The sequence below is a fragment of the Puma concolor genome, chromosome C1 (genome assembly GCF_028749965.1).
Source record: "Puma concolor isolate L17-30 chromosome C1, mPumCon1.1.hap2, whole genome shotgun sequence".
Taxonomy (NCBI): domain Eukaryota; kingdom Metazoa; phylum Chordata; class Mammalia; order Carnivora; family Felidae; genus Puma; species Puma concolor.
Window position 1 is genome coordinate 95,502,800 of NC_141674.1, and position 24,502 is coordinate 95,527,301.

At 42.7% G+C, this 24,502-nt stretch overlaps 2 protein-coding genes across 4 annotated transcripts; both read left to right on the forward strand.

Annotated features, from left to right (window-relative positions):
- The first annotated feature begins 1,704 nt into the window (after positions 1 to 1,704).
- On the forward strand, positions 1,705 to 7,753 carry CHIA (chitinase acidic). Of its 2 annotated transcripts, XM_086715261.1 has the most exons (8): positions 1,705 to 1,870; positions 4,375 to 4,499; positions 4,681 to 4,804; positions 5,087 to 5,272; positions 6,010 to 6,129; positions 6,216 to 6,357; positions 6,479 to 6,498; positions 7,411 to 7,753. In XM_086715261.1, the coding sequence occupies exons 1-8, from the start codon at positions 1,715 to 1,717 to the stop codon at positions 7,669 to 7,671; spliced, it is 1,134 nt and encodes a 377-aa protein (XP_086571387.1). In that variant the 5' UTR covers positions 1,705 to 1,714; the 3' UTR covers positions 7,672 to 7,753. The 2 variants fall into 2 exon arrangements, with proteins under 2 accessions (XP_086571387.1, XP_025787096.2); XM_025931311.2 differs by lacking the exon at positions 6,479 to 6,498 and having other exon boundaries at positions 7,391 to 7,753.
- Positions 7,754 to 11,452: 3,699 nt separating this feature from the next.
- On the forward strand, positions 11,453 to 24,067 carry CIMAP3 (ciliary microtubule associated protein 3). Of its 2 annotated transcripts, none has more exons than XM_086717820.1 (6): positions 11,453 to 11,615; positions 18,955 to 19,097; positions 19,711 to 19,809; positions 20,572 to 20,702; positions 22,136 to 22,253; positions 23,836 to 24,067. In XM_086717820.1, exons 1-6 carry the CDS (start codon positions 11,453 to 11,455, stop codon positions 23,902 to 23,904), a joined length of 723 nt encoding a protein of 240 aa, XP_086573946.1. In that variant the 3' UTR covers positions 23,905 to 24,067. The 2 variants fall into 2 exon arrangements, with proteins under 2 accessions (XP_086573946.1, XP_086573947.1); XM_086717821.1 differs by lacking the exon at positions 11,453 to 11,615 and adding an exon at positions 18,607 to 18,725.
- Positions 24,068 to 24,502: the final 435 nt, after the last annotated feature.

Sequence of the window (24,502 nt, forward strand, 5' to 3'; positions counted from 1 at the left end):
TTCTTGTATGAACTGTTTGAGAACTGCTATTCCAGGAAGTGTACATAACTTTAAGCAATTGATTTATATTCATTATCTTGGAGGCTGAGAAAGCAATTAAGCTCAAGCAATATGTCATCTGATGGAATAGAATATGATTCAATTATGCTTTTAAGTTTTATATATATTATTGTTATTCGATTCCTAATTTTACAAAATCCAGTCCCATAATTCGGACTTCCCTAAAGATGTCACAGTGCATTCATTATTTTTTTTAATGTCTATTTATTTTTGAGAGCAAGAGCAAAAGCAGGGGAGGGGCAGAGAGAGAGGGAGAGAGAGAATCCCAAACAGGCTCCATCCACACTGTCAGCATGGAGCCCAATGTGGGGCTTGAACCCATGAACCGTGAGATCATGACCTGAGCCAAAGTCAGATGTTCAACTGACTGAGACATCCAGACATCCCTTGAGTGCATTTATGATTAACAACACAATTTTTTTTGTCGTTGAAATATAATTAACGTAATTATATCGGTTTCATGTGTGCAATATAATGATTCAACAATTCTATACATTACTCAGTGCTCATCATGATACAGTGTACTCTTGGTCTCCTTTACCTATTTCACCCATCTTCCCCACCAGCCCCCCACATCCCCTCTGGCAACCACCATTTTATTCTCTATAGTTATGAGTCTGGTTTTTTCTTGTCTCTTTTTTCTATGTTTATTTGTTTTGTTGATTAAATTCCACATGTTTGAAATCATATGGCATTTGTCTTTCTCTGACTGACTTATTTCACTTAGTATTATACTAAGTATTGAATAACGACACAATTTTTATAAAGAAAGTCTTCAGTAGTGAAGGAAAATTATCCTACAGAATATCTTACCAAGGCAACATCAAAGTATATGACCAGACCCAATAGTAAAGCGATGTAATTTTAAATAGAAGGATTCATGGATCTTGAAGTTTCTCTTTTCTATCCTTTGCTTTATAGGAACAGCCAGCTGAAAACTCTCCTGGCCATCGGAGGCTGGAACTTTGGAACTGCCCCGTAAGTCCTCTGTGGGAGAGCCTAGCGTTCATTTGCTATTGAAAACAAGCTGTGTTTCTTTAGACTTCACAATCTAAGACAGGGTATGAAGGATCCACATTAAACAAACAGGCTACTGGAATGAATTACTCTACTAGAATAGCAATATTAAGGTAGAACACAATTTATTTTATATGTTTACATTTAGATGGATATTCTGAGATTCCATTCACAGGGGTTTAGTTACAGAGATTGCAAAACAACCTCTTCTTAGAGTATTTCAAAAACACAACTCCTGCAAAGGGTGTTATAGTACTTCTATTTACCTCCTGGGGGAAGAGAAGAGAAAGCCAGCAAATAAACAATTTCTGAAGGTATATGAACTTGGGGGGCTATCTGGAGAGAGAACACAGTGAGCTGGGTAACCATGTGTTCGAAGCAACAAGCGCAACCTAGGAGAAAGCTCAGAGCCGGGTGGATCACAAAATAAATGGAGTGCTGAGATTCCATGCCTGGCGGAATACTGATTACAAAGGACAGGAGAAAGCCAGAAGCATACGTACATCTGGGCTGTGGGTCTCCGTGAAGAGCTCTGAGGCAGAAATATAAAAGTCTGATTTTACTACAAGGTGTTGGGACCGCCAAGGCATTCCCTCACCCTGTGTTTGTTCTTTGGGTCTCCTGCAGCTTCACTGCCATGGTTTCCACTCCTGAGAACCGCCAGAACTTCACTGCCTCAGTCATCAAATTCCTGCACCAGTATGAGTTTGATGGGCTGGACTTTGATTGGGAGTACCCTGGCTCTTGTGCGAGCCCCACTCAGGACAAGCATCTCTTCACCGTCCCGGTGCAGGTGAGGAGAGATGTGGCAATCTCCAGCCCAAGAAGATTCACAGCCTATTCCTTCCAATGATAATCTGGTGGTTCCCAAGTGCAACTAAACTGGAATTTAGAATGACAGAATCTTCGCATCCCAAAGATTCTTAGATAGCATGCCTTCATTCGAAGCTTTTCATAAGGGTAACAACAACACGTGTGTGCTACATGCCAGGCACTATTCTACTGTATTCTACTATTCTAAGAATTATAACTCATTTCACCTGTACATCTATTCTATGATCTAGATACTATAAGTACCATAATCTGTATTTTACAGAGGAAACTAAGGTTTAGGTAACTTGCTTAATATCTCACACCTAGCAGGTGTCATAATTACCCATGCGGTCTGGCTACAGGGCCCACTGCTTCTAACCAGTACACTACTAGACTGTCTGCTTTTACTGAGCACTTACTCACTCTGTCCCAGACACTGGGTGAGGTGTCAGGTTGGAGATAAGAATAAGATAATCCTTGGCTTTAGGGAACATGAAATGAGGTGGAAGGTTGGAAAACAACCAACAATTACAGTATGCTTTGATCAAGCAGCACAGAGGCAACCTAATTCTGCTCTGGGGCAGGATCAGGAAGAGTTTCCTAGAGAAAGGGACGCTTGAGCTCAGTCTTGAAAGCAACTAGTATTAGCAACGAAGCAAAGATGGGGACTGCACAGATGAAGACAGAGGGACTATTGTGAGCCCACACGTGCACAGGAATAAGACCATGTGGGACTTGTACATTATGTTAAGGAATTTGGACTTTACTCTCAAGGCTATGGGGCAGCTTTGAAAGTAGTGGAGAGATACGATGAAACTTGTGTTCTAGAAAGACAACTCTTGGCTTAACCATGGAGGACAAATTCAAAGGAGGTAGGAAGGCAGGGATACAGTTAGGCTACTGCAGTAAGTCAAGCAAGAGATGCCAAGGGAACCGAACAGAGGACAGAAAGGGCAAGTATGCAAGGGTACAATCAATTGGATTTGGACACCGATTGAAAGTGGAAAAGAGAGGGCTTCCAGTTTCTGACTTTAAGGAGTGGCTTGTTGTCCTATTAACTAAAATGTAAATACAAGAAGAGCAGATTTGGAACAAGGAGGACTCATGAATTTGTCTTTGGACATGAAGAATGAGAGGAGTCTATAGGACCTCCTATAAGAATGCCCAGTAGTCACTGAATGAAGACCAATCTAGAGCTCAGGACAAAGAACCTGACTTGTTATACTGTATTGAAGTCATCAGAAGAGGACGATAATTAAGAGATCACCAAGGAAAAGTGAATGGAGTAAGAAGATCCAAGGATAATTTTTAAACTTACCCTCTCAAAATAGAGAGTTTCTTTTTTTAACTTTTTTTTTCATTTTATTTATTTTAGAGAGAGAAAGAGAGAACATGATAGCAGGAAAGAGGGACAGAGGGAGAGAGAATCTTAAGCAGACTCTACACTAGCATGGAGCCCCAACGTGGGGCTCGATCCCACAACCCTGGGGTTATGACCTGAGCCAAAATCAAGAGTCAAATAGATGTTCAACTGACTGAGCCACCTAGGCAAGCAGAGATTCTTACTATACTATTCCATACAGCAGATCATCAGCCAGCCTCCAAGGGCTTCAATATTAAGTAACTCACTAGTTGAAAAGTCAATCTACTTATTTGTTGAACAGCTCGAGAGATCAGAAAGAACATCTCTATTCTTAGCCGAAACATGCCTCCAATCATAATTTATAACTTCCAGTCATTGGTTCTAGCTCCACCCACTAAAGTAACCAAGGAAAAAAACACCTTCTGTAATCTATCAGTTCAATATTTGCAGACAGCTACAACATCTCACCTATAATTTCTCTTCTTCCAGTTTAAATATCCTTCTTCCTTTAACCAGTACCACACGACAGTTTTCAGACCCACCCTTCCATGGAACACACTCTGGCACACCCTAAGAACACAGTTATAAAAACTGAACCCAGTCCTCCGAATGAGATTAGAGTCATACAAAATAAAGGTGCTAGGGCTGAATGGGAACCTATCACCTGGCTGTAGCCACTTCCCTTACTGGCCAAATCAGCGTTTCATTTGACGGGATGTCAGTCCTACAAAGTAGTTCATTTACTGGATGAAGGGAAGCAACATCTATACCGCTAAAAGCTGGATATAAGTTCCTGCAGCAACTGTGAGTTCAAAGTATAGTGATATAAGTGGAGCTCTGACTGGTCATCTGGGACCTGCATTCTGGTCATGACCTGGCTACTAACTTGCTGTGGGACTTTGGTGAAAATGTCTAATTTCTATTCATCTTAGATACCACTAAAATGGACTGGTATCATCAATACTATGTACATTATCGGGATATTGAAAGACTAAAAAGTAAGATAAAACACATGGAAACATCTTGAAAAAGAAAAGCATTATACAAACATACCTATTATGATTATTCAAGGAGCTAAAATCAGATTCATAGATGACCTACAGTGCTTGCTTATTCTACAGGAAATGCGTGAAGCTTTTGAGCAGGAGGCCAAGCAGATCAACAGGCCCAGGCTGATGGTCACTGCTGCAGTAGCTGCTGGCATCTCCAACATCCAGTCTGGCTATGAGATCCCCCAGCTGTCCCAGTGAGTGATTCACCCTATCCTCAAACTCCTGTAGCTCTCTCTTTTGCAAGGTAGACTTGTCCTTAGTCTGACTTGCTATTCAGGGACCTTGTTTAGGAGGCTTTGGAAGTGGTATCGCTTGCCTGCATATGTGTGGAAGATGACCATCAGAAATGTTTTTAAATCCCTTACCCCACCCCAGGTACCTAGACTACCTCCATGTCATGACCTATGACCTCCCTGGCTCCTGGGAGGGCTACACTGAAGAGAACAGCCCCCTGTACAAATACCCTACTAACAAGGGCAGCAACGCCTACCTCAATGTGGTAAGTCTCTGCACGCATGCACATGAAGACCAGAGATGAGGCTGTAAATCACATGGAGATTCGGGGACAAAGAAAATTCTGCAAATGTCTCACTTGGATAACTATGCTCCTTAGTGGCTGATCATATCCCGTTAACTATGATTTCACCAAAATGTTTTGAAGAAATATTACCTATCCGTTATTAACATCGTACAATTTTGCCTGTTAGAACAGTGGACTAATGTCACTAAGCATTGGGTCATCAGGTGGGTGGAGCCTCTGGCTAACCCACTGCCGTTGCAGGATTACGTCATGAACTACTGGAAGGAAAATGGGGCCCCAGCTGAGAAGCTTATCGTTGGATTCCCTACCTATGGCCACACCTTCATCCTGAGTGACCCCTCCAACACTGGCATTGGTGCCCCCACCTCTGGTGCTGGTCCTCCTGGGCCCTCTACCAGGCAGTCTGGGTTCTGGGCCTACTATGAGGTAGGCAGACTGGGCTGTACAATGGAAATTCTGTGAATTCCATGGGCTGTGCTGAACGGTAGCCTTAGGGCTAGAATCTGCAGAAAGCTTGAACCGCTCATTCAGTCCACTACTTATCTACTTAAAACACAGCTATCACTCTAAATGCTTCAAGTGTTTAAATAATCAACTCACTTACCTAATCCAGTCTGAAAAGCACTTATTTTTTTTAGAGTTTTTAAAAAATGTTTATTTGTTTTTGGAGAGAGAGAGAGCGCGCACGCACAGGCGGGCTAGGGTCACAGAGGGAGGGGGACAGAGGATCCAAAGTGGGTTCCGTGCTGACAGCAGAGAGCCCAATGCAGGGCTCAAACTCATGAACCTCAAGATCATGACCTGAGCCGAAGTTGGACGCTTAATCGACCAAGCCACCCAGGCGCCCGAAGAGCACTTATAATGTGCAATATTCAAGCATCAGACTGCAGATTTAAGGTCATTTATATTAGCACCTAAGGGAATGAAAGAACTATATCTCTCATATTAATGTGGGCTCCCAAAATTAAGCACTAAGAGTAGGGATAACGAGAGTATTTCAAAAGCAACTTGATCTTATTTACTGCAAATAACAACCCATAACTAGAAAACAGAAAAATCGCCCAATTAGAGACATGAGAAAAACAAAACAAGGAAACAAGTGTCTATTTTTTTCTTTCGTGGGAGTCACATTTAAAAGATTTGAATCTCTTGATTTTTTAAAGATCTGTACCTTCCTGAAAAATGGAGCCACTCAGGCATGGGACACCCCTCAGGATGTTCCTTATGCCTATCAGGGCAACCAGTGGGTTGGCTATGATAATGTCAAGAGCTTCGATATCAAGGTAAGGTCAGCCCCTCTGCCATGCTGTGGGCCCAGCCTTAGTCCAGGGAAGTAAAATGACCTCTGCTGTCCTCTATCCTTAAGCAGGCTCAGTGGCTTAAGGAGAACAATTTTGGAGGTGCCATGGTCTGGGCCATAGACCTTGATGACTTCACAGGCACTTTCTGCAACCAGGGCAAGTTCCCCCTGATCAATACCCTGAAGAAAGCCCTTGGACTGCAGAGTGCAAGTAAGTGACAACAGGAGGATGCCCAGGGTAGACAAATGCTTCTTCTGTAACTCAAAAGGCAGCTCTAATATCTGCCCACCCCCACTGTCCAGGGAGTCACTTCCCATTTCACCTCACTGCTCTTGCCCAGCTGAAACACAGGTGCTGCATTCTTTCCCTACCCTTGAACTTCCAGGTCAGCCATGTTATGCTCTTATGGCAAGCCAGACCTACCTGGGTGAGTTTTCCAGGTCGGCTAAGTCTTAAAGGAAAGCCTCAAGAAATTAGGCTGACTTTCAATATATAAGCATTTATTTTCTATGAACCCCTCCCTCATTAATAGGGGACCCTATTAATATGGAGGTCATTAATACGAACCCCTCCCTCAGCCCTCCTGGAGACTGAACAAGAGCCTTCAGCACTGCTCACATGTTTCTAGTATGTACTTCAGGACAAATACCACGTCCCTAATTTTTTTCCAGACTTTTCTCCCAGAGGTTATTGGCTTGCCACATATACCCAGATCCTAGGAAAGTATTTGGTACATACTGGTGCTCAGTGATTTTTTTTTTTTTTTAATGATTTTGACATCATAAAGAAGAGAGAACGTTTTCAATTTAAAACTGGAGTGGCTGGGGCGCCTGGGTGGCGCAGTCGGTTAAGCGTCCGACTTCAGCCAGGTCACGATCTCGCGGTCCGTGAGTTCGAGCCCCGCGTCAGGCTCTGGGCTGATGGCTCGGAGCCTGGAGCCTGTTTCCGATTCTGTGTCTCCCTCTCTCTCTGCCCCTCCCCCGTTCATGCTCTGTCTCTCTCTGTCCCAAAAATAAATAAACATTGAAAAAAAAAATTTAAAAAAAAAAAACTGGAGTGGCTTGAAATTATAGCTCTTCCTAATTCCTGAATATGGAGTAATCATGTGATCTCCTAGCTGGCAGGGATCCTGAGCTAACAGCACTCCACCTCTAGACTTTTGCCTCAAGGCCACTAGTCTCCTCACCTCAAGGCAATCTGGGTGCCCCTTCCTGGTCCACTAATCTGCTTTGTGCTATTTCGGGTTGCACCGGCCCTGCTAAGCCAGTTGAGCCCATAACCTCTCCTCCCAGCGGCGGAAGTGGGACCGGAAGTGGAAGCGGGAGCAGCTCCTCCGGAAGCAGCTCTGGAGGCAGTTCTGTGGGTAGTGGGTTCTGTGCTGGCAAAGCCAACGGCCTCTACCCCGTGGTGAATAACAGAAATGCCTTCTGGCACAGAAAGTACGTGAATGGAGTCACATACCAGCAGAATTGCCAGGTGGGGCTTGTCTTTGACCCCAGCTGTGAGTGCTGCAACTGCGCATAAACCTGACCTGTGCCTCCATTCCCGAGGGTTCGGAACAGTCTCCCTTGCTTAGTGCATCTTGCTCCTGCCTAGAGTTCTGCAATAAAAGCCATCAGTCAAAACATGAGTGTCCTTGGTTTTAAGTGATTTGGGTGGAAACCTTTCTAGATGTGAAAATACAGGCTGTGCAGGGGTTGGAGAGCAAAAGAGTGTGTAAGGAAGGGGGGGGGTAGCGACAACCCCACAGTCTTCTGTTTGCCTCAGTTGATCTGCGTGAAGGCTGGAGGCTGTCATGAGGGAGGAAATGTTTGGATGTTTGGTGCTGGGATGGGATGAGGACATGAAGAAAATAGGTCCGTAGCCTGGTGACTGTCCTCAGGAAAGAGCCAAAGTGACTCTGTGAGACCAGGGAGCACAGGCCTGTGTGGCTTGCTCAAAAAGCAGAAGCAGGGGGAATTGTGTTCACAACTGTTAAGATCCCAAACCTGGCCCAGCACCTTCTAAATTGGCAGCTTTGGGAAGATCTGTGACATAGACTCCTTTTGAAATGTCTGCCTACCCCATGGGCCAGCCATGTCCCTTGATCAGGAGATTTTCCCCTTCTTTGAAACCATGGCAGTGGTCACCAACTGCTGTGCTTACACTGCATGGTCTCCTTGCCTGGCTTGGCTGATTGACTAGGATGGACATCAGACTCAAGAGGGCCAATCTGATTATCAACACTTGAAGTCTGCAACCGACAAGGAATGGCTGGTCACACCCTGAGAGTGGCTTGTTTTGGGATGCGTAAACTCAGGAGCTATATAGTGAGAGACTGCAGAGAAGGGAAGTTGCCCTGGGCACACAGCAAGAAGAAGACCAAAGGGGAGCTACAGAGAAAAGCCACCATGCCAGTTGGAGAACACTTACAGATGGCTTTCCACCTTTTGATTCTAGATCCTTCCTGAGACTTAGATGCCTTTCTGCCTTCAGACTCTGGTAAAGCACCCCTGTCACTATATGATAAATTCCTCTTTGCTGCTTAAGCTGGCTTAACTTTGTTTCCTTTATTGCAACGAAAAGAATCTATAATAACAATATAATGACTCCTTTTTTCTGGCAGGCTTACAGTATGTTAAACTCTGTTCTAAGTGTTTTAGCTGTATTTTATTATTTAATTCTCCCGGCCACTTTGTGAGGGAAGACAACATTAATTGCTGGAAACTGAGGCACAAAGGTCACCTGCCCAAGAACACACAGCTAAGTTGCAGAGCCAGATCCCAAGCCGGCAGGCTGGCTCCGGAGCTCAGAGTCCTGACTACCATACTTTATTGCCTCCCTTGATACAGGCCTCAGTGTTCACATAGTTGGTGGCCACCTTGGTGGTAGTGATGAGGCACATGTAGCTTTCTGGGTAATGACCACATAATCATGAGCTCACAACACTTATTGATTGTTATGTGCCAGGTAATGTTCTAGGTATTAAAGATATAGTGGTAAACAAGATAGGGACTCTACCCCTATGACGATTGTACTTTGACGGTGAGAGTGTTAGGCAAAAAAAGTGTAACAGTGACAGAAAGTGACAAGGGGCAGGAAGTACTTTAGTTTGGGCAGTACAGGAAGGCCTCTGTGGGGCAGTCCCATATGAGACAAGCCTTGACATTCAAGAAAAGCTGGGCATTTTGAGATCTGGGAAGAGGGCATTTCAGGCAGAGGTGCAGCAAGTACAAAGTCCTTGAGGTGGAAATGAACATGGCACGTTAGAAAAAAGAAGACCGAGGTTGTGCCAGGGTAGTGGGCGCAGGAAAGAAATAGGCACGGGTCAGATCACACCAGGTCTTGCAACATGGTTAGAAGTTTGGATTTTATTGTAAGTGAGCTGTGCAGCCATTGGAAGTTTATAGCAGGGATGGAGAGGTGGTGATATGCTCTAAATTCACCACTGAGAAGACAGAGCTGGCATAGGGTTATAGAATGTGGGAAAATCACACTTGTGGGTGATGATAGCTGATGTATTGACTTCTGAGAGCTTACATGACATGCTTTGGAGATCAGAAACATAAATATGAGAGTGTCGTCAATAAGGAAGTGAAAGCAGAAGTCAGTAAAATTATTATTATTAATGTAATCGCATCTCTAACCAAAGAATAAGAGAGTCTAGAGTAAAATAGAGCATAGGAATTTGGGCGGTCTCTTTGGAAGGAGTTTCTATTTAGGTCAGTGCTATGGCAAATAACACTGAGGGGACAGGAGGATGCAAGGAACCGGTCTTGGTGAAGGACATGAAAGGGGCCATAGACTCTGAGGAAAAGCATCTTTGAACAACACAGTGGCCAGCTGCAAGATTAGAATGGTTTCCCAGACTAATATCTTTTTCCAATGCCACTATTTTCCCATAAAGATTTTTTTTTATTTTTTAAAAAAATCTGTATTTATTTTTGAGAGAGAGAGAGAGACAGAGTGCGAGCAGGGGAGGAGCAGAAAGAGAGGGAGACACAAAATCCGAAGCAGGCTCCAGGCTCCGAGCCGGCAGCACAGAGCCCGACACGGGGCTTGAACTCACGAAACTCAAGTTTATGACCTGAGCCGAAGTTGGACCCTTAACCGACTGAGCCACCCAGGCGCCCTTCCCATAAAGATTTTGATTCTGTCACCATGTCTAGAATGCAGAAATTACTGCAGCCAAAAAATATGGTGCACTGCCCCCCCCCCCCCGTTTTTTCCTGCTACATTTACATATCAATTAGTAATTCAAATGAATGTTTACTGCATACCTACTACTTGCAAGAAGAGGACAGGCTCAATCCAGCTCTAGAGTCACGATGGTTCTTATCTCACCTCCTTGGACTCATCTCACTCCTGCCCCTGGAACTATTTCAGCCTCTTTTCTGTGTCTCAAATAGTCCAGGTATGTTACTGCTTCAGGGCCTTTGCACAAGCTACAGCACTTTCCCCAGATCTCCATTTGCCTTTGGACCACCCTTTCTTCAGGCCCTTCCTTGAAACCAGCTTCTCAGTGAGGCCATTCCTGGCTGCACAACCTAAAATTGAAACCTCCTTTTTTCTTTTCCCCTTCTGTGCTTCTTTTGCTTTTTCTTGGTACCTGCAATATCTTACATTTTATATATTTACCATTTTTATTGTCTGCCTCCTCCGCCAGAATTAACCTCTAGGAGGACAAGGATTTCAGTACACTACTATGTCCCCATTGCCTAGAGCAGTGCCTGGCATATATTACAAGAGTTTAATAAGTATTTGTTGAATAACCAAATCCATGAGGGCAGGAAGGGAGACAGGAACTATCAAGGTGAGTGTTCCAAGCATGAGACTAGGTACTTCGTATAGGTTATCTCCTGTGTGGTGAATATTGTCCTCACATTATAGGTGACAAAATCGAGATCTTGTGAGAAAAACTTGCCCTAAATTATGCAATTAATAATTAGCATAACTGATTTTTTAAATGTTTATTTATTCTTGAAAGAGAGAGAGAGACAGAGCATGAGCAGGGGAGAGGCAGAGAAAGAGGGAGACACAGAACCCACAGAGCCTGATGCAGGGCTTGAACCCACCAACTGTGATATCATGACCTAAGCCGAAGTTAGACGCTTAACTGACTAGCCACCCAGGTGTCCCTAGCAGAGCTGATTTTCGAAGTGTGGTCTTTATGTTTATGTAGCCTTCTCACCAGAATGTTGCCCTTCAGAAAGCAATGTCACAATGACTTCTGCAGGGTTTCAAGGGTGGGGCTGCTGCCTAGCAGCCAGTCTTAGTCACACCCTTCATTTTCTTGGTTAAAGTCTATTTGTGTCAGTGGTGACTCATGGAGCTGGTAAATGAAAGGGACAGGCTGGCTGAAAGTCCCTCCGAGGGGGACATCTGGCCCAGATACTCAAAGTCTATGCCATCTGATCCATTTGGGAACATAAAAGACAACCAAATCACATCATGGATCACCCAGCCATTTCTTTGGAAATTTGCTTATGGTAATCATGTTCCTAAACTCTAATACTATATGAAAACTCATTCGTTCCGTATGGGAATCTAACTGGAAGGAGCTGGGATATGCATGGGATGATATAAGAGCCCTGATCCAGGCAGGGCTGTGGCAGTGGTCCTCTCATCGAGTCCTGAGCCTTGATAAAAGATGGCACCCACTCAGATGAAAAGGCAACATTTTAATTTTTTTTAATTTGCACAAAGGTACTCCTGGAGTTAGCTGTAGCCCTGGGCAGGGAGGTGGTAGATTGGAAGTGCATTAACATCTGTTAAATGCCAATTATAAGTCAGACATTTGCTGTGGAAGATGTGTCCCGTGTTATCTCTTAAGTTCTCATGGCAGCCTAAAGAGGCAAGAAATGATTAGTGCCATTTTACAGACGAACCAAAGCTAAGTAACTTCCAAAAGTCATGTAGCCAGTAAATGGCATACCAGTACCTATAAGAAACCAGTTCTGAGAGTCTCAAAGCCTATGTTCATTCCTCTACTACCAGACAAGAAAGACTGGTGCTTAAGAAAGTCTGGAAAGTGGATTTAGAAAGTCTATTTTCTTCTCTTCCTTCTACCTTCTGGAGACACACCCATACTCCAGCAGAATCCCTATTCACTGGATCAGGGGATCTCAATTCTATTCGGATCCAAGTCCTGCTTTGAGTAACAAATTATTTTGTAATACCCCCTTTATTATCCTAAAATTAAATTCATGAATAACACAACCTACCACACACAATTTCAGAAATAACATGATGCCATAATTGTAAGGGCAAAAAATAATTTCTAATAAAATAATGTGCATTTCAATATATAAATGCCCAGATATAACTACTTTACAAGACAATGAAGTAGTCAGACTCTTGCACCATATAATAAATAATGAATAAGTCTAGAATTAAGAAAGAAGGCTAAATGCCATTCATACAAGCAGTTTAGGAAAACAAATAAAGCAGATTTGTAAGTGGATGCCAGAACAAAAACTTGTTAGGAAAAGTGATAACACTCTAGACTTCCTGGTTCCTGATAATAATAAGAATAGCTTTAGTTAATATAGGGATAATACTTGACAAATTAAACTATTGAAGGAAAAAAAGGAAAGGGGTATGCCTATGTTATTTTTTGAAAGAAGTAAGTCATGTTAATGTGCTTCCTCTGGGATTGCCAGATTTTTAAAAATATACTATTTTATCGTTCTATCATGCATACCAAAAAAAGCCCAAATCGTATTGGGCATTAGTGAGATATGTAGGTTGAACTCCTCAGTATAAGCAGTACTCAGGTCAGAAATGGAACACCGCTGGGGCGCCTGGGTGGCTCAGGCGGTTAAGTGGCTGACTTCAGCTCAGGTCATGATCTCCCAGTTCGTGGGTTCGAGCCCTGCGTCAGGTTCTGTGCTTACAGCTCAGATCCCGGAGCCTGCTTTGGATTCCGTGTCTCCCTCTCTCTCTGCCCTTCCCCTGATAAAGCGCTCGCTCTCTCTCTCTCTCTCTCTCTCTCTCTCAAAAATAAATAAGCATTAAATAAACAAATAATAAAAAAGAAATGGAACACCATTATCACCCCAAAAGCCCTCTTCATACCCTTTCTGTTTTTCCTTCCACCCTCCTTTAAAAGGTACCCCCGTTCTAACTTCTAACACATAAATTAGTTTTGCCTATTTTTGAATTTATGTAAGTGTACTCATACAGTATGTAAATGTTCGTGTCTAAATTATTTCATTCACCACTGTGAATGTGCAGGGTGTTGTTCCTTTTCGTTGCCATATAGTATTCCTCCGAATGAGCATTGCACAACTGAATTTTCCATTCTACCATTAATGGACATTTGGTTATTCCAGTTGGGACTATTACGGATCATGTTGCTTTTAATGTTCTTCTACTTGTCTTTTGGTACACAGTTGTATGCATTCTTGCTGAGTAAACACCAAGGAGCAGGAGTTTTTAGGTGGTGGAGATGTCTATTTCAGCTTTGGTAAATAACTGCCAAAGAGTTTTCCAAGGTGATTGTATCAATCTCTTTTCACACTAAAAGCTTATTCAAGATTTCCAGTTGTTTCACATCCTAGCAGTACCAAGTGTTACCTGTCTTTATAATTTTAGCCATCTTGTGGGTTGCACATTGTGGTTTAAATTTGTAATTCCTTTATGACTGCTGAAGTTGAGCACTTGTTATATGTTTACTGATTATTTGGATATTCTTCTTTCTGAGCTTCCCATTCAAGTATTTTACCTATTTTTTTATTAAGTTGTTTTTTCTTATTGATCTGTAATTTTTTATTAAGTTGTTTCTCCTTATGATCTGTAATTTCACGTTGATTGGTAATCTGATCTTAATCTATCATAGATCAACACTATCCAATGGCAATATAATGTGAGCAATGTGTTTAATTTTACATTTTGAATGCCACAGTAAAAAAAGAGTAAAAAGAAACATGTGAAGTTTATTTTCCTATGTTTTATTTAATCTGACAGATCCAAAATACTATCCTTTCAATATGCAACCAATAAAACATTTATTGAGATATTTTGTACTCTGTTTTTCACTTGAAGTCTTTAAAACCTGAGGTGTATTTTACACTTACACACATCTCGATTTAAATAAGCCACATTCCAAGTGCTGATAGTTAATACAGGTAGTGACTACTGCATTGGATGGACACTGCAGGTCTCGATGTTTTTGTGCTTATATCTTCCTCCATATCTTGGCTTCATTTCTCATTTTTCTAATGGTATCTTTTTTTTTAATTAAGTATTATGTTGAAACAGTTTCAAACCTAAAGTTGCAAAGACAGTACAAAGAATTCTCTTACCTCTTTACCCCAGTTCTTCAATTGTTAAATGTTCTCTCGATCACATGCACGCTCTCTTTTTCTCTCCATATATATATACACGTATATATATATATACATATACATCCAGCTGACCTTTGAAAACATGAGATTAAGAGTGATCACTCCCTGCGCAGCTGAACATTCACATATAACTTTTGATTGCCCAAAAATGTAACTGACAGCTTACTGTTGACTAGAAGCCCTACAAATAATATAAAGAGCTGATTAACATGTATTTTATATGTTATATGTATTATACAATGTATTCTTACAATAAAGTAAGCTAGAGAATATACAACATTATTAAGAAAATCATAAGGAAGAAAAAATACATTTACAGTACTATACTGTAAAAAATCTGCATGGAAGCGAAACTTTACATTGTTTCTCATCTTTAATACTTTTTTCCCTGTATTTTCTGTCCTTTTGCATCACCAAGCTTCCAGTCTGAATATGTTCTTCTGATTCGTTTTCCTATTTCTTTCGTTTTTTCAGCTTTTATAATCTGCTTTTAAACTCATGCATTGAATTCTTGCTTTCAGAGATGGCACTTGTTATTTCTACAATTTTTATCTGATTCCTTTTTATTGCTTCTAAAATTCTCTGGGGCGCCTGGGTGGTTTAGTCGGTTAAGAGTCCAACTCTTGATATCGGCTCAGGTCATGATCTCGCGATTCGTGCGATCGAGCCCTGCAGCCAGCTCTGCCTGCTCAGGATTCTCTCTCCCCCTCTCTCTTCCCTTCCCCCACTTGCTCTCTCTTCTGTCTCAAAATAAAGAAATAAACATTAAAAAAATAAAATTCTCCAATTTATCATTTAATTTTCTTGAATATAATTATCAGCTTCAGCCCCTTTGCTGAACTGATTTATTACTTAATGCAATATATTTTTAAATGAGACAAAAATCTACTTAAAACATTATACCAAAAATCAAATGTATTTATCCCATTCAATTAGACCACTGCAGCAGAGTGGGTGGTTTCCCAGAATAATAATTCTTATAATGGCCTCATACATAGCCAAATGAGGAAAGTAGATAAACTGTCTCATAAAACTAGAACAATCTGCATAAATATTAGGCATCCTCTTGATGTTATAACTATGGTTAGACATGTATATGATGGGAACTGCTGAATTCTTAAAAGTCTTCATCAAAAGTGGCCACAATATAAAACTTTGCCTAAATATTCTTCAGTACTAAATAACCACCTGCAAAGCTTCCTTTGCACTTCATCATCATTCAAACATCAAATCCTTGATAATCCTCAGAACTACCTGAAGTTCTACCTTCACTTCTCAATTTTACCATCACACCGTTGCTTATGCAGGAGATATATGTAGCACATCGACAGTAATATTTATTTATTTATTTATTTATTTATTTATTTATTTATAGAGAGAGAGAGTGAGCAGGGAAGAGGGGAGAGTGAGGGAGCTAGAGAGAGAGCGGGGGGAAGGAGAATCTCAAGCAGGTTCCATGCTCAGCGTGGAGACCAATGTGGGGCTTGATCCCATGTCCTGGGATCATGACCTGAACTAAAATCGATAACCGAACGCTGAACCAACTAAGCCACCCAGGTGACCTTAGACGGTCATCTTTGATTGTACTGTGTTTGGATTGGCAATAATGACAAGTTGATAAATTTGCATCAATCAGGATGCAAACTGGTGGACCCAGTTGTGTGTTATATTAGTAACATAAACAGGAAGATTGATGGGGAAAATTTCTCTTTCTTGAGAAAGAGATCTTTATTGACTTTGTTTTTAGTGTCTGATCAACTTTTTCTTTTAGCCTCTTACCTTGCTTTCTCTTTCTTCCTATGTGTACCCTGTAGTCTGGAGGCTTACTCTAAAATCTCAGTCAAGTATAGTTACTTTAAAGTCCATGTTTGAGAACTCCAATCTCTGGATTTCCTTTGGGTTTATTTCTACTCTTTTTTTTTTTTTTTTTTGTATGAGTGGCTGTTTTATGTTGAATGCCAAACATTTTGCATGAAAAAAATAATAAGAAATTAGTTGAAGATTTGGATGATTTCTATTCAGAGATTATTTACTTATTTATTTATTTATTTTCTGGTATGCAGTAAGGGTACAAGCAGATCACCTTAAAGCAGTATGGAGACTATATAGATATGAAGCTGGATTTCAGGGTTTCTTGAGAGCTGGTCTATTTCTTATTTACCCTTATTCCCGTAGTTTATCTGTATAGGGTCCCAACTAAAAGCCCAGGGTGTTTTCCAGTCTCCCATCCTCCACGGCCAACCTAATTTTTGGTCCCCAGGTTTCAGAGACACACATGTCCAAATTTCCGCTCAGACCCTGTGCTTCTCGGCCACTCTTTGATTAGCCCATGTTGAAAGGGAACATCAGTACTAACTGTGGCTCACCACTTTGGACTTCCCCCTCTCTTTGCAGTCTTGGCCCTTTATATTCTTCCTTCCTTGGTGTATCTTGGATGCCTCCAAATATATCTTTTTTATTTAGTCCAGCTTTTCTACCTGTTCTTAGCTGGAGTATTCGTCTGAAGCAAACTAGTCCACCAATGAGAAAACTAGGTGCCAAAATATCCAAGTACTTTGCAAGACATGTTTCATATCACTAATAATGTAAACACTAATTTCAAAAATACTGTGAGTACCTAAAAATATTAATATTACCTGATGGGGCGCCTGGGTGGCTCCGTCGGTTGAGTGTCCAACTTTGGCTCAGGTCATGATCTCACAGTCCGTGAGTTCCAGCCCCATGTTGAGATCTATGCTGAGAGCTCAGAGCCTGGAGCCTGCTTTGGATTCTGTGTCTCCCTCTCTCTCTGCTCCTCCCGCTCACACTCTGTCTCTATCTCAAAAATAAATAAACATAAGAAAAAATTTTAAAAAATATTAAGATTACTTGAAATATTAATGAAAGTGAAAATGATCAAATCAATACCAATATTTTTACATTGTATTTATCATCAGTGTTACTGCAATTATATTTCGAGTAGACAGAACGCTTAGAGTAAATTATACAATAATTTTGAGACCATATCGTTGTTCCATTTATAAGCTTTGTTTCTCACACAACCTTCTTCTCTATTATTGGGCTTTCTGCACTATTACTTGTAAAAAATTTTCTTAGTGCTGTTATATATAAGTCAGGCACAACCAATTATTTCTGTAAAGTCCGGCAAGATATCTGAATATTATGTAGGACATGCGACAATTTACTTTGTGACTGGGCAATGCACTACAGAGGTGGCCAGCCTCCCTGGCCCAGTGACCAGGAGCATCCCCACAGTAGTTTTTAACAAGCAAAATGTTTCCGCAAGTTTCCAAAAACAACCCTGCATTAGATGTATAAAATCATCCCTGCAGACAATTCTAGCCTGGGATACGTGTGGCTTACAGGGTCATCTTTAGAGGCCAAAGGGTAGCACAAACCAACCACATGTGATAACTCCTAAAGCTATCCAAAACTCAAAACAGGTTAGTGTAAACATTCAGGACAAAGGTAAAGGCAACAAGCACTCTGACATTTCTTCTTGGGTTAGGATGGGAGCGCTCATGAGGGGGCTGGAAACTATCTTCATAATCTCTTGCAATTGTCACCTACCAAGTACCAGGACCTGATTGCTTTCATCCTGTTTTCCCAATCCTGCCAACAACCCTGTAAGGAAGAGTTTTTATTCCCAATTTGGACATGAGGAACCGGGTACTTAAAACACTGAAGTGACTGCTCAAGATTTTAAAACCATCAGACACTTCTGTGATTCCTCTGCAGTCCCACTGCTCCACACAAGGCTGCCAACCGTGTTAAAGCCTCGTGCGTGCCCCACTTAGAGGTAGAAGGGGGCAACCTGCGGGGAAAACTGGGTCTAAAAGGGGCCTAATAGGGAACTGTCTAGGCTACACTCCATTTAGTCCTCCATTCCCCTGCCGTAGGCATGGCCCTGGGAGCCCTCTTCAGCAGCACATCCCCGCCGGGTGGCCCAACTTCCAAAGCCCTTCCGCTCAATCCCACACCTGCACAGCCCCTGCAGCCGCGAGTCCCACAACCCTTCCCTGCATCTGCGCCCAACGCAGAGTTCACACTGCTCTGGGACCCAGGGGTGCGCGGGAAGGCGGGGCAGGGGGAGGGTCCCGCGCAGCTGCGCAGGCGCACGCGGCTCCCGCCCAGCAGCGCAGGCGCGCGCGGAGCCGCTCCCCTTGCATTCGCGGCGCCCCTGCGTTCTCTTAGCAACGCTGTACATAAATGCCAGCCTGGCTGCGCACGCGATGTGCTTCAGCAAAGCGGGTGTGCGGGGCTGATAAAGGAGTCAAGGATAGAGGGCAGGAGGGAAGAGTGGGGAGGCTGGCGGGCGAGAGGATGCAGTTCTTCCCCTCCACGGGGTTCGGTCTGATTTTTGTTCTCTATCCGGCCCAGTCCTGGTCTTGGCCTCCACACACCCCACGCGCTCCCTAAGCGCTCACTTAGACCCAGATGCCTAACTCATGTGGAGTTTCTCCTCTTTCTTGATCTTCAGATTCGCCGGATAACTACTCCTTTGGAACATGTCAACAGAGGAAGCTCTTTCCTCAATACTACCCCCCAAACTTGTTGGGGAACAAGTTTATCCCTCTTCGAGGAGCGCCCCACAGAGGGCCTGGATGTTACATAGCAGAAGATGTGAGTATTCACCTTCCCTTGCGTGGGTCTCAGCTCCCTATTCGAGGACACCCAGGTTGCATGGAAGAAAAACACGTAATCTTTGAGGTGGCCGCATAGGAAGGTGCCCTCGCCCTCTAAGGCCAGCTGTCAGATCCAGTGTCGAAATTAAAGGACCCTTGTCTCCACTATCAACACCCACCAACCACAAGCCTCTCTATAAATAGTCTTTTATGTAGTACTCACTCCATTTCCACCTCCAAACGCCTCTGAACCAATGCCTCCCATTAGTCCAACCTTGGTACCTTGCTGTGCTGCTAGGTCATGAAATAATGTAATCTGACCAAGGGTGGGATTAGGGCAAATTCAGCTCTGTGGGGCCCACAGGACTGGATTCACTGGAATGCACAAGTCATTTACTCTACGTAGCCAGCCACGTTTCCTTGCAGATGTATCTGCCTTACTTTATATAATTGTTTCTGTAGTCCTTTTTACTCACTCAGAGGAGTAAAAAAGAAACAGCAACTTTTGCAGAGAAGATTCAGATAAGAACATTTTGAGTTCACTCTGTTTTGATGACTATAATATTCATTATGTGTTTTCTTTCTTTCCATTTTTAATACACTACCTGAAGATGTATGGATTGGCATACAACCTCTCTAGGATCCCAACCAGTAGAAGAGGATATACTTTTGGCGCCAGGACAGCTGTGAGGTTTAAGTCAATCAACAAGGTTAGAAATGGCTGAATGTGCTTTGATTTTAGTGTGACCCATGTTGCTGTATGTATTTGCTGCATGTATTTGCATCCCAGAGAGAACAGGGTGTTACCCAAAAAATATCCCCTGCAATTCAAGAAAAATATTTAGACCAAGGCTGTTAAGAAATATATCTGAAAAACTCAGATGTTAGTATCTCAAATGTGTGTCAGAGCCCTGGGAGAGTGGAAAATGATTCTAGAAAGAACTAGTACCAAGACAGGGCTTCAGGGCTGACACAGATGATGTTACAGAAGCTTTGTTTATATGCATCCTATCATCTTGTAAGAAAAAAAACGAATTCCTACCTTTTAGCCCTTTTGTGTGATTGGATTTCAAGTCTAAATGTCTTCAGTATAGGATCCTAATCTGTTGTTGAACATTTTTCTGACACTTGAGCTCAAGGAGAGGGATACTGGATCTAAGAAATCTCTGGGTGGGATGACAGACACAGCAGGTGCAAGGAGTCACCTTGGTCCTTTTCCGCCTATAGGTGTCTTTCTACAGCCTCAGCATATGTGTCTTTAGGTAGCTGAACCCCACCCTCATCTTGGGTTTCTCCCTACTGTAGGTTTAAATCTGTAGCTGCAGTAGTGAAACCATAGTGATACATGAACAGAAAGAGGATCTGTTTTCTTTAATTAGAGGCTTTGTGTGTGTGTGTGTGTGTGTGTGTGTGTGTGTGTGTGTGTGTGTGTATATCACCCTCTAACATGTTTATCTTTCTCTGAAAAACAGGACATGATGCTTTACCCTGGCATGTACCAGACTGCACATCCTCGGGAGCAAAAACACAAACAAAATTTTGCTCCATTTAATACCTTCTTGCCTCGATTTAGGACAGACTCAAAGGACACTTATTATCCTGGGTATGTCTCCTCTTTCCTGGAGTGCTTCAACAAACAGCAATAGGAAAGGACGTACCACGGAGAGGCTCCATCCAAACCACGCCAGCTCAATGAGAAACCATCCGTCCATCTTTAAAGAGCCAACCCCTTACCTTCCGGATCTCTGGCATTGTAGAATTCGAATTCACAGTGGTTCATTCAGTCAATGTTTATAAACGTGCCAGGCACTTTTAAGGGTTCCCGAGGTTTTGCTTAGTTAAACCCATCACGCAAGGCTCCTCGTTCCTTGGACCCTACACTCTAGAGTCCAGACAGATGAAAAGTAAATAAACGTGAAAAAAATCAATGGTAATTAGGACAGTTACCATACAATTTAGTAGTCAGACAGTGACACTTCTGAGAATGAACTTATTAATTACATCAAAACAGTAGCCACAAGCTAGGACTGTCATGGGCACACCGGGCAGTGTGGTGAGCTGGCGATGTGCTATGAAGACAGTAACCGCGTGATTAGATGGATGGCGCTGCTTTGGCAAGGATGTCCAGAAAGGTCTTTAGGGGAACAGACACGTGATCTGAAGTCTGAGTGACAAGATGGTGCCAGGCTGTGAAGATCTGGGCCCAGGGCCCAGGGCTTCCCAGGCAGCAGGAACAGCAAATGGGAAGGCTGTAAGCTGGGGAGGAACCATGGGCGGAATGAAGACAGAGGCTGGTGTGGCGAGGGTGTGCTAAGCAAGGAGGAACTGAATGCAGGAGGAAGGCCAGGGCTGAGCACGTGGCCCTTATAGACCAAGCGCTTCAGGAAGCCATTCAGCATGTGTGCAACTATGGGGCAGAGGGTCAAGGTCTTTGCCTGGTTCATGAGAAATTCAAGGATCAGAGAGTGGGTGTAACTTTCTCAAGGTTGCATGAAGGAAGTGAAAATGTTGACTCTTGGCCCCCATGTCCATCCTAAGTGCTGTTTCCAACACAGTGAAGAGTCTACACCAAAAACAAAGCGTTATGAACAAAAGCAATTATAAAATAATGCCATGTCTATCAAAATTTAACAGCCTTCTCATCCTGAGATTGCTGATTGGATTATCATTACACTTTTACCACCAGTTTCAAATCATGAGCAGTACTTATTCATGACTGTGGTAGATCTCTTTTTCTCATCCACCGCTCCTGGGATCTTTTGGTCTCTCCACCAAGGATACTGAGTTGCAGAAATATTTTTTAAACTAGAGTCAATGTTAATCCCAACTGGATGGCAAGACTAGATATCGTAACATTCACCAGAAATACATTAATAGGCAAGCAAACCCCACACTTGCCCCACATTAAAAAAAGCTAATTGGGCTATTTCCTTTTCTCAAGGAGTTAGGCCAAGTTCAGGGATGGCTGTGGTACTGATGGAGTTTGTATACAGTCACTAAGTCATCACATGTGATGCTTTGTATTTTTATTTCTAGCCCTGGCACATACAACCCAGAGATGAAGCCCCCCAAAAAAATCACCTGGCCAATGAAATTTGGATCTCCAGACTGGGCTCAGGTTCCATGCCTACAGAAAAGAACCCTAAGAACGGAGGTAATCGGACTGGACTTTTGTGGAACCCTCTTCCTTATGTATCAGGGGTTCTTATCCAGAAGTGTTTGAATGAGCTACAGGAATTCCTTACTCCTGGGACAGTAGATGCACATATTATATTATATTTTTGAGAGTTACACAGTTTCATTAGATTTTTAAAGGTGTGTATGACCGAACAAAAGGCACATTTTCTTCCTTAATCCTCAAGTGCTCTTCTGGTGTAGAAACAGAATAATCCCTAGATGATAGAGGAGGAAAAACAGGCTCTGATGGATTAAGTGATGTGTCCAGATTGACATCTTTTTTTTTTTAATATGAAATTTATTGTCAAACTGATTTCCATACAACACCCAGTGCTCATCCCAACAGGTGCCCTCCTTAATGCCCATCACCCACTTTCCCCTCCCTCCCACCCCCCATCAACCCTCAGTTTATTCTCAGTTTTTAAGAGTCTCTTATGGTTTGGCTCCCTCCCTCTGTAACTGTTGTTTTTTTTTTCCTTCCCCTCCCCCATGGTCTTCTGTTAAGTTTCTCAGGATCCACATAAGAGTGAAACCATATGGTATCTGTCTTTCTCTGTGAGACTTATTTCACTTAGCATAACACTCTCCAGTTCCATCCATGTTGCTACAAAAGGCCATGTTTCATTCTTTCTCATTGCCAAGTATTATTCCGTCGTGTATATAAACCACAATTTCTTTATCCATTCATCAGTTAATGGGCATTTAGGCTCTTTCCATAATTTGGCTATTGTTGAAAGTGCTGCTATAAACATTGGGGTACAAGTGTCCCTGTGCATCAGCACTCCTGTATCCCTTGGGTAAATTCCTAGCCCAGATTGACATCTTGAATCTAGATCTCGTAACTACTAAGCCAGTGCTCTTTCCATTACACCATTTGAGTATTAGATCACCCAGGGACTGTAGACCGTTCTGGTAAGAACATGAATTCAGGGGACAGACTGCTTAGGTTCAAGTACTAGCTCCCATATTTACTGACTGTGTCATCTCGGGCAATTTTTCTAAGCCTCCATTTTCCTTTCTTTACAATCGGTATAAAGCAACTAAAAAATAAAAAATAAATAAAATGGATATAACAATAGAATCCATCTGATAAGGTTGTAAAGATAGAGATAAGGTAAAGAAGCATCTAACACAGTACCTATAACATAATAATAATAAACTTTTCAATCCATGTGAGTTATCATAATTCTGGGGGTGCCGGGTTTTTTAAAGAGGAAACTTGGATTAATTCTATAACTACGTATTAAATGCCTAATGCATCCACATCACGGCAGCTAGACCTATGAGTAACATGGAGGAATCAAACACATAATCTTTGTGCTTGAGAAGTTTACCAGCTCTTCTCAGAGATTTGTCAAGTAGAAAACAATTCCTAGCATGACAGCAGAAGAGGAAGGTGACAGAGAGTAGCTGTGCATGCAAACATTGACAGCATCCCTGAGACGAGGCTCCTCTGGGGTGGGCTTCAGCCGAGCCACACCGGCAGCGACGAGCCAGGAAGACCAGAGGTGGAGGGCTCTCATTAGAATATTGACCCAGACAATACTCCTTCCTTGCAGCTGTCCACTGACAAGGACTTCAGAAAGCACCGGAACCGCGTGGCCTACCTAAGCCTGTTTTACAACTGAGGAGCTGTGACTGCGTTCACGCGGTCCTCCTGACCACAGATCCAGGACTGAGGACGGAGTCGCTCTTCCCCCTGCACTGCTGTGCTCTCTCCTCTGCCAGCATGGGGCCCGGGGAGGGAGAGGGCTCATAACTACCGTGTGAGAGGAAAAAGACCGCTGCAGAGCTCTGTCTCCATGTGCTGGTTTGTCGTGTGCGTCCGTACGTAGACGGGCCTGGGGGTTCCTGCCGAGTGTTCAGTGGGGTGGCTCCACTTTACCGACCTACTCGTGGGTCCCTGTCCTCACGCTCTCGTTCCCAGGTTCCAGTCTTATGTATTCTACCACTAGCATTGGGAAGAAGGGCTGTTGGCCTCTACACATCAAGGATTGGATGGCTTCCTTGGGTTTGTACTTGGCCATGCTACATACAGAGGAAACATACAGGCAGGGTAAAACATTTCTATTTTACAATCTGTCCCAAATTTCTGAGTTCCTGGCATGGATTAGACAGGTCTGGATTTGTTGCTTTCCCAGACTGACATTAAACTCACTGAATCAAAAATTTGCCACTTCCCCTTACATCATCTATTTCATTTGTCAATCATCATATAAATTGAGT